This window comes from Vigna unguiculata, chromosome 4 (genome assembly GCF_004118075.2).
Source record: "Vigna unguiculata cultivar IT97K-499-35 chromosome 4, ASM411807v1, whole genome shotgun sequence".
Taxonomy (NCBI): Eukaryota; Viridiplantae; Streptophyta; class Magnoliopsida; order Fabales; family Fabaceae; genus Vigna; species Vigna unguiculata.
The window spans coordinates 31,895,629-31,906,339 of NC_040282.1; the positions used below are offsets into that span (position 1 = coordinate 31,895,629).

The 10,711-nt window shown below is 37.7% G+C and overlaps 1 protein-coding gene and 1 pseudogene across 1 annotated transcript; one reads left to right on the top strand and one right to left on the bottom strand.

Moving 5' to 3' along the window:
- The first annotated feature begins 2,097 nt into the window (after window positions 1-2,097).
- Window positions 2,098-4,027, top strand: LOC114181718 (UPF0481 protein At3g47200-like). Its single transcript, XM_028068250.1, has 3 exons — window positions 2,098-2,231; window positions 2,308-2,349; window positions 2,556-4,027. The coding sequence occupies exon 3, from the start codon at window positions 2,600-2,602 to the stop codon at window positions 3,914-3,916; it is 1,317 nt and encodes a 438-aa protein (XP_027924051.1). The 5' UTR covers window positions 2,098-2,231; window positions 2,308-2,349; window positions 2,556-2,599; the 3' UTR covers window positions 3,917-4,027.
- Window positions 4,028-4,547: 520 nt separating this feature from the next.
- On the bottom strand, window positions 4,548-9,712 carry LOC114181737 (annotated as a pseudogene).
- Between the last annotated feature and the right edge of the window lie 999 nt (window positions 9,713-10,711).

The window sequence follows — 10,711 nt, forward strand, 5'->3', positions numbered from 1 at the left end:
CAGTTAGAAGTCCTCGCACCATCTCTTTTTTCACCAACTCTTCCAGCCCACCAAAATGCAAGTGGCCAAACTAGAAGTGTCACATCATAGCTTCATCCTTCACGTCAAGTTTCAAGCACCTCTCTTGGACTATTTTCAAGTCCAGCTTGTACATCCTGTTCTTCTTCATCTCTACTTGGGCAATCAATCGATCTGACTTGTCTTTCAAGTATAGTACTCGGTCTTTCATCAAAACTGAGTAGCCTTTCTCCATCAGTTGCCCCATGCTCAATATGTTGCTCTTGAGATCGGGTACATAATACACTATCTGATTTCTCCAACTCAGTTGTTCTTTTGCAGGTACCAATAGATTGTACCCCGGCCTTTTACTGCCACCTTTGATGCATCTCCAAATGATACGTGTCCAGCCTCAACTTTGGTGAGCTCCTTAAAAATATTATCGTCCCCGCACATGTGGTTGCTTGCTCCTGTATCAAGGTACCAAACTGAGTTGTCAGAACAGCTCGGACTTAGCTCAACACCTGATCTCCTGGACATCATTAATATTCCTTCTTCTTCCTCAGCATCCTCAGAAAGGAAGTTCGTTTCCTTCTTGCTTTCAGATTGGCAGTCCTTCGCGAAATGTCCAACCTTCCCACAATTGTAACATTTAACTCCTGAATAACACTCTTTGGCAAAATGATTGTACTTACCACATTTGAAGCACTCAACTCCTAAGTTGTTCGACTGACCTCCTCATTTTCTACCACCATGACCTCCACCTTGTCCTCGGCAATGCCAATTTTGTTGGCCGACCTGTTCTTGACCTTTTTCATATCCTCCTTTGCCTCTACCACCTTGGCCTCTAGTGTTCTGAGTATAAGGAACCTTCATTTCCCTAATGGTTGCCTTTGCTTGAAGTGCTTGATCAAGGGACTCCTTCTTCTTCCTTCTTCGTTGCTCATGCGCTTCAAGCGACCCAGCAAGCTCTTCCACCGAGAGCGTTGTCAAGTCCTTGAATTCCTCTATTGCGCAAACTATATTATCGAAGTCGTCGGTTAACGACCTCAAGATTTTCTCCACCACTCGATAAGCGGGCAGTGTCTCTCCATTTCTACCGAGCTGATTCACTACAGTCTCAACTCGGGAGACGTACTCGGCAACCCCTTCAGCTTCCTTCATCCTCATCCTTTCTAGCTCGCCTATGAGAGTTTGAAGTCGGACTTGCTTCACACGGTTATCCCTTTTGTGTGCCTTCTCTAGAATATCTCGCGCTTCTTTTGAAGACATTACATTTGCTATCTTCTCAAAGCTGGACTCATCAACAGCTCGATACAGCATAAATAGAGCTGTTTTGTCCTTTGCCCCTGTTGCTTTTAACGTAGCAAGTTGGGCTATCGTCATTTCTCTAGCGTCCTCTGGTTCTTGGTGCCCATTTTCAACCATCTCCCATACTTCTTGGGAACCAAGGAGAGCCTTCATCTACAGGCTTCAGTTATCATAGCTGACACCTTTTGATAACTTCGATAGGGGCATGTTGTTAGCTAAGCTGGCCATCTCGATCAAACTCTCTAACTCAAACACTCAGACTCTCAAGCTTTGATGTCAATTTGTTGACAAACAAGTAACTCTATGGATAAATACTTTCTATATTCAGATTTGTTGTATTTTGCAATGAAGCATTACATGGTCTTTTTATAGGCTTTTGGACATGGCCCTTCAACTACATTCATTAAATATAACCACTACCTAACTTACAGTTAATGAACTTTATTGCATGCTTAATCAATGTTAGAACCACTCTCAACCTTTTGCAATCTCCTAGACAATTAATATAGCAACTTCCAACTACCCATATTTAAGTTTATCCAACAGGGACACTGTTACACAAACATAGGATTGTGCAAACTAAACCAACGAAAGGAACATTCTTATCTTAAAACACACACTCCTTAAAGTATTGTTTTTTGTATAGCTAGAGAACATGAAATGACAGTAGTAATGTAACATTTACAGACATACCTGAATATATAATAATGTATCAAAAACCTATGCCGGCATAGGTTATATATGAATAAATAAAAGCACTAATATTGACTTTTGAACACCACACGCTCCCCCACGTTCCAAAAAAAGTTTTGTTGGTTGGAAACATCGTTACAGATATAACAGAGAGCTTCTATATGATAACTGAAGATTAACTTGTTGATTCTATTCCTGACAGGAGATTCATGTGGCAACTTCATCACCCGGTTCCTTCTTCTTTCTTGATCCTATTTTCTTTTATTTCCGCAACGAAACGAGATTCAAGTCTTGTTTTCTGTGCAGTTTTCTTCTTCCTAAGTTAAGGAGGTTTTCTAAAGAAAAGAGGTAAATATTTGTATATTAGACTTAGATTTTGATGATTTTTGTTGCCATATTATAATTCAACAACTTCACTGTTCAATTGGCATAGAAGATTTAATGATTGGACTAGACTTTTAGATTCAATGTGCATTAGATCTATGTTTGAACAAGAATAGCATGAACAAGCAACAGAGTTTTATTCCTAGAGTTGTGCTTGGTGCATCTTTCAGGTTTATTTCTTTCAAGATTTGAGAATCACTTCAGCAGGGAAATTATGGAAGCAAATGGTTCTTCTGTAAACATAAATAAACACCATGATTTAGTGAAACAGGTGAGAGAGATCCTAGAACAAGTGGAACTTCCTGAGAATTCTATAGTCCATGAACAATGCGTTTACAGAGTGCCTCACAAAATTCGCCAACCAAATCATCAAGCCTATACTCCTCGTGTTGTTTCCATTGGTCCCATTCACACCCCTTTTAGACCTGGTGGTGACATTAGGCTTGAACCAATGGAAAACCTCAAACTGCAGTATCTCAAGAGCTTCATCACTAGGTCTCGGCTAAGTGTGGAGGAATGTGTCAGTAAACTTAAAGATTGGGAAAGGATTATTAGGTGCTGTTATGCAGAGCCAGTTCAACATAGTAGTGACGATTTCTTAAGGATGGTTCTAATTGATTCTTACTTCATAATTGAGCTTTTCCTTAGATATTATTACTATGATAGATGGGTAGAAATTGACCCTTTGTTGTTACAACCGTGGTTGGCCAATGATGTTGCACTTGACTTGATACTACTTGAAAATCAGCTTCCTTTTTTTGTTCTAGAGGGCCTCTACAAGCTAGCAGTTCCTCATCACGAGATTCCTAACTTGCCCTCTTTTGTCAATGTAACTTTCAACTATTTTAAACCTCATAACCAACAAAACATAAGACCTGAAAAAGTACTTGGTGTGGTGCACTTCACTGATCTCCTCAGGACTTTTATGCTACCATCATCATTTGATCGTAGGATTCGAGAAAGAAGAGTTGATATAGTTGATCATCTATATAGTGCAACCCGGTTAAGGGAGGCTGGTTTGGTTTTGGAGGTTAGTCCAAGTGCGTGCTTACTTGACCTGAAATTTCATAAGGGTGTGTTGACAATGCCATGCATTAAGGTGCATAGCTCAACTGAGATATTTATCAGGAACATAATTGCATTTGAGCAATGCCACCTTCTGTGTTCACCTTACATCACCGAGTACATTATGATTCTAGATTTTCTTATCAACACAGGGAAAGATGTGAACATACTAGTTGAAAAGAAAATCATTGTTAATTTGTTGGGTGATGATGATGCAGTGGCTACAATGGTTAACAATCTCTGCTGCAATGTTACCCTGCCATACATTAAATCAGATTATCGCTGCTTGTGTGATCAACTGAATAGTTTCTATGAAAATCCTCGAAACAAGTACAAGGCAATCTTTATGCATGACTACTTCAATACACCTTGGAAGATAGCATCTACCATTGCTGCAATTGTGCTACTTTTGCTAACCTTCATTCAGACTGTATGTTCAATCGTGGCACTCTTCAAAAGAGGGTGAGATTTTTCTGTGTAATATCAGTAGTTAACTGCTATTTTAGTTTGATAAATTCTGAGGATTGATCTGGGTACATAATCACACCATATCATTATGAATTGACAACAATAGTAAATTTTGTTTAGTTTATTCTTTTTTTTAACTTTTAAGTGAATTACTTTGATCACTTAACTTCTAAATTTGAATCAATGTTATTCTTCATCAAGTTACGATGAATGTTAGTGTTTCATGATTAGTAAGTAATTCTAAAGCAATGATGATCTTTTTACTTTCAATGATTTTTGAAGAACGTCTTTAATGTTTTCACTGTCACTTCATTTTTCATTATCCCAATACATACAATACATTATCCCAATGAACATTTTGTCGGTTGAGTCTCACCTTAAATTGTTTATTTTAAGAGATATATACTTTAGTAATACGAGCGTGCATTGGTTTAGATCGATTTTGGATAAATTTATTATTCAACTTCCTTATCATTTGCATAGTGTTTGAAAACTGTTTCGGGATCAAATTTGAATGATCCACGGTCAAATGAGTTTAGGAAGGTAAAAGCAAAAGCATTTTAGTTGTTTGATATATTCTTGAGTGTTCATTTTAACCAACAAAAACCCTTCTCTTATTAAGACGTTCACATTAAATACACAACAAAAAGATAGATGATTTTCCATTTTTAGTCGCAAGCACTTTGGTCTTTTGTTTTCTAAACCCTATAGACTAACAACATAACTGGTGGCAGCATCCTAGCTATGAGCTACTCCTGCAAAAAGATGCGTCAACACCAAATTATATTGTGTTTCTTTCTTTCTCCCTTTTTTCTTCAAAAAGAAGGTTAAATTATTCCTTTTAACAGAAACATGATTCAGAAGACAATCTGCAGTCTGCAATTGTTTCTTGAATCAGTTTAATGTTGAAAAAGCCTAAAGATGAAAGCAAGACAGTTCTTTCTTGAACAAATAGTTCCCCCATTGTGTATTCCAAAACTTTGGTTCACTTTTTTATACAAAATCTTCACCCCCTCTCCTAGAAACTTGTTCATCCTAGTTAGAAGGAAAGATTTATTTTACAACTAAGTTTTGCAAAAGTTCATGATATATGGCTATTTGTTGTCACCTCCTCCTTGCTATTTGGAACGTCCTTTTCAGGAAACTATTTGCAACTCGATCATTTCTATAACACAATACCCTTAAGATTGTGTTGGGGTCTGTTCTATTCCACTTTCCTGTAGTTGGAGGCATTGACAACTTCTGGCCATTTCCAGTGACTCCTACTCCACCTGATTCACCGGTTAAGGTACTCAAGTTTTCCACCAGTTGTTCAGTACTCATTCCCATAAGTTCTATTACACCCTCCACAACCTCAGCCTCTTTCTCCACCATATTTTCTGCCAAAATTCTTCTCCACAAATGTGGAACACCTTCTTCAAACTTTCAAAATCATCTTGTATAAACTGGTGATCAGATTCATTGAACACCCTGGTGGTTCCTCCAGCTAGTAAAACTGTTAGGAATGCATCAAAGGAAGCCTTCATAACTTGCTTCACTGCCACTTCTTGAGCTCTTTCTGTTAGAATTGCTGTCATTAGTTTGATGTTATGTTTGAGGATTGTCAACATTTTGTCGATCCGAGCATTGGCTACATCACCAACATAGAGGCTATCGTAGAAGAAAGGATTTGAGTCAAAGAACATGAGCCGGTAGGAAGCAACTTCTGAGACATGTTGGCATGCTGCTAGGATGGCAGTGTTGGTTGCTTCAAAGTATGAGATGCTCTTACTTTGAGCCTTCTGATTATTTGCAGGACTGTGGCGATTTGAAGGAACTACTCCTTCTGACAAGGACAGTGCTTTGTCAATTTGAGGAATATGAGAAAGGATATAGTGCAAGGAGTTGAGACGAATGTAGAGGCGTTGTGTTCCACGGCTAGTGCATGAGTGAGGATGCTTTGCTTCATATATGGAATATATGTTTGGATCTTCACAACTAACACTGCATGGACTAGCTATCTTCCACAGCTTGTGGAACTTTGAGTTCCTATTGCACCTTGTCAATGGAGGAAGCGAGGGAATGTAGTTCTCTTTCAAACCTGAGACAGTTTTGATCAAAATATAACAAATCAGAATCATCTTTGCTGCTTCCTAGTCTTGAGTGTTTTTTGTCTTTCATTTAAAATTCAAACTAAACACATGTTTGAAGCTTTCTAGTGTAGATAGATTTAGCTTTAGAACCACTTACCACATGCTGCAACAAACATTATGTACTCCCGCAACACTTTCTGTAATCCATCAACAAGTTCTTGAACTAAATCTTCAGTTATTGATATTGGAATTTGGAAGAATTCTTGCACAACTTTCTTGGACAAATTCATCAACTCTACTACTGATTTTGCATATGGCTCTGATTTGGACTTTGGATTCCATGCCTGAAAAAAAGAGAAAAGATGTTATGTAGTCTTCTAAATGCACAATGTGTTGTGTTCTCCTCCAATTATGTTTGTTAAGAGGGTAAAACTTACTTCGTTTTCTTTTGCTCTCTGAAAGCAATCTCTCACTTTGAGTAGTGATTCATCCATCCATTTTTTAATCAGGGTCAGTGTGGTTGATTCAACTTCAAAAGGAACCATCTCTCTCACTACTGTTTTGCCTCCATCCTCACAATCGACTGAGTCTTCAACAACCATTTGAACCAAAACATCTTCTAGAATTTTAGCCCTACGCAGTACTAAAATAACCTCAACTGTTTCTGATGTGGTCATTTCACTTAAATATTGCTTTAGCACATGTCCGTAGCAATTGTTTAGAGTCATTGCTGCTACTGCAGCTGCTATAGAATGCCATTTCTTCAATACTGGACTATAACTCTGTTTCTCCTTGTTTGCTAAATTTTCAGTCTCCTGAGCCAATTGAAGCATAATCTCACTTATTTCTACCTTTGTTTCAGATTCAGCAGATTTATCATTTGCTGCTTCCATCATCTACAATAATCGGAAAACAAAGACATTATGATAATTCCCTATTCACTTTTAAAGTAAATATTATGCATTCTTTTGACATATCAACCTTTAAGATTGTTTCTCAACTGTTACCTACCTTTTCAAAAGCATTTTTCACGGAAGAACGAATATAATCATCAATCTGGTCCTCCGAGGCATCCCTTGTAGTTTTATCTCCTCTATCTTGCACTTCTTCATCAGAAACTTTGAAATCTCCCAAAATCTTGGTTGCTAATCTCACTACAGGAAGAAGGTTTTCGATTTGTCCGATATTACCTTCTTGAAAACATTCATGATAGTTAAGAAATCTCTTATCTGTCCATTCCTTGAGTGATTTGAGCATAGATGTCAATATCTCAATATACAAGGACTCTTTTTCTTTCTTAGTATCATTTGACACCTCACTCAATGTAGCAAGTGCGGCACAAACAAGATCAGGTTCTGTCTGCCCAGTTTCCACATATTGTTGAAACATCACCCATGCAAAGCAAACATTGTGAATTGGCTTATTGATTCCCAATGTTGACCAAGTTTTCTTTATGAGCTCAAGTTGGTCATCCACCTCATCAAGCACCGCTGTCTCCTCCGTTTGATCAAAAATGGATTGGAGAAGGGAAATGTAGAGATGAACGTTCACAGGGTATCCATTAGCCCAGTGGCAAACATTGGTGGGATTGTCATTAGGAGTTCTCATTGATAAGGAAACCACAGAGTTGGTGAAGGTTCTCATGGTGTCTGAGTTTTTGCAAGTGTCTAAGGGTTTGAATTCAGCACTACGGATAATGTCTCTAAGGTGCATGGCATATGTGTTGTTCTTATCTATGGGAATTGCAGGGTGAGAGAGGAGACCGGCTTCAAGGAGTTTTAGCTGCCTCTTCTGCCACAAATGGTACTCATGAAAATCACTGAATTCTGAAGGTTTTAAGTGGCGAAGAAGTTCCAATGGGAGAATGATAGTTTCTGCTTGCCGCCCAAGCTGCAATTCATGTGTTTTCCAAGGAAAATATGACGTAATAAACAAAAGTTACAAAACATTGAAAACTTCACCCAAAAGAAAAGACTAAACAACGTAATAAACAAACACAGACATTATAATGCCTACCAGTTCCTAGATACGAATCTTAAAACAAGCATTACAAAAGTTAAAATTTCAGCCTATGAAACACTTTGTGATTAATGCAAACAATCAAATGCTGTATAAGTTAAAATATCAGACCACGATGACAATGCAAATAAAAGAAATAAAAGAACACGTTTAAATGTGCAAGACAAGAAAAATGTCTGCGCATGTTGTCTTACTTGACCAACAAGCGTCCTCACAAGTGTTTTCCTCAGTCGGCTATCACTCTGCTCCGACACCCCCATCTGTAGCCTCATGACTTCCGCCATGGTCATCGCCCGTCGCGGCACAGAGCGTGACCGTGGACTCCGCTCCGTCACCGGCGATGCCGGCGTCGACGCCGTCGTGGACACCATCACCCTTTGGGACAAGGAGCTTCTCATCATCTTCAGCCCAAGCGCTAGCTTCATCTTACTTGTCTGCGTCACCCCCGGACTCTTCCCATCACTATTCCCATCATGCTTCGAGTAAAATGTGATCGCGCTCCGGCCACCGAACCCTGGCGAGGATCGGCACGCTGTGAAGAGGATTTCATACGCTGTTTCCCTTATGTCACCGTGGTCCAGACCCTCCAACTCCTGAAACGGCCATGAGAGGTCGCTGCTCTCGTCGTAGAGACACGACCTGCGACAATATACAAACAAGTTATTTCAGAGAAACAGGTTTTGCAGAGATATATAAATCATGGCTAACTCTTCTACGATTTTAGAAAATGGTCGCAAACAAACAACAATTGCGACCACAACATCAAACTTTTTGAGTTTGAGGTGTCTGTGATTAGATGACCACAATCTCAGCTGCATTATAAATGTTTTTAATTTCTAATCTCCCTTTATTTCCTTAAAACATCATTCTGTTTTGATATGTTGTTTCATAAACAACTTTTTCATCAAAGATTGTGGGGTGTTTGAAAATGCAACTGCTCCCAATATCAAAAGATGCAACCGAAACCAAAAGATTAAAACTTTGCACCCTTGTAATAAACAATAATAAGACGATTCTATTTAGATGCATCGAAAAACTAAATGAATCAAATTTTGTGAACATGTCAGAATCATCAACTTCGGCACGTTAGCTTTTGAAAAAAACAAATCTACGTAAGAGTTTAAAGCATACGAATCAGTTTTAATCTATAAAAAGGGTCATTTTTTTTTTCATGTGAAAAAGCTCAAATCTTTTGCATGAACATAAATGAAAAAACGTATCAAAAGGATAATGCATATATATATATATATATATATATATATATATATATATATATATATATATATATATATATTGACATGATCACAATACATAACCTGCGTTTGCCGGTATTGGAATAAGTGTCATGATAAAAGTGGTTGAGGGAGGATGATGAGGTGGAAGGAAGGAGACCGGAGTCAGATTCCTGGAAGGGGGTAGGGAAGGGTCCAGGGTAGGAGTCACGGCGGCAATGGGAGGCGGTAGACGGCGGCGAGAGCGGGAGGCAGGAGGGACCAGGAAGGGACTCACGGCGGCTGTGAGATTTGGCGGGGCGGCGATTCTCGAAGATGGAAGGAGGAAAAGGATCCGGAGTGGGATCTTGTTGGGTTAAAGACGGAGGAGGGATGAAGATGGTGGGAGACAACGGCGGAAAGGGGCCAGGAGCCGAGTCGCGGCGGCGGGCATGAAGACCCATATGAGTGGTGGCGTGAACAACAATGATATCTAAGAGAGGAAAAGGTGAGGGGAAGAAAGTTTCGTAATTTGAAGTTTCTTTTAGAAAAAGAAGGAAAAAAAAAAGAATGAGAGGTGATGGATAAGGTATTCTTGGCGGGTATGTCTGTTAATTACCGTTGCATGTGTCAGGTTGATGATGAGAAACTATTATTACTATATTAGTCATGATGAGTTGTTGGTTATTAGCTACAAATAATGTTATCTAAAATTTTACTTTAGAAAGACATCCAAAAACTTTTGGTATGCATGCATGCATGCATGCACCTCTTTGCTTGGATACCAATATTCCTTACTTCATTTCATTAATTAGTATTTAATACTTTGCCAATTATATCTAATTTACTAAATTTTGCTTCCTCGAAGACCCCTTCAAATATTAACTATAAATTGAAAGCTTATCCAAAAGTAAAACACCAAAGGGTTAAAAATAATCAAACTTTTATTTTCTTTTATGTGTTATCAAATGGTGTACATGAAAACTTCCATTTTTATTCTGCACCTATACAATATCAATAAGATTATATTTTTTTTTAAATATAAAATATTTTCAAAAAATTAAAAAAAATATATTAATTTTTATTAGGTGTTAGATAGGGTAGAAAAATTTGATGATGTTCATATAGAATTTTCCATATATAGAGAGAGATAGGAAATTATGCATATAAGATATGGTTAATGTTAGAGGAGCTATATATGGTAGTTGTTGATGATTGACATATATATATATATATATATATATATATATATATATATATATATATATATATATATATATATATATATATATATATGTTCAATATTTTAACTTTTTGTCTATGTGAATTATGAAAAGACCAAAAAGTATTCTACGTTTATCAGTTAACTTACATTGCCTCTGATTAATTTATTTTCTGATGGAAAACTATTAGGCATCTGCTTAATACTTTTTTCATAATATTTTCTCAACTAAGTCACTAAACCAGTGTGTTCATTTTTTTTTTAAATGA

Coding starts and splice junctions, on each gene's coding strand:
- LOC114181718 (XM_028068250.1), top strand. CDS start 2,600: ATGGAAGCAAATGGTTCTTCTGTAAACATAAATAAACACCATGATTTA.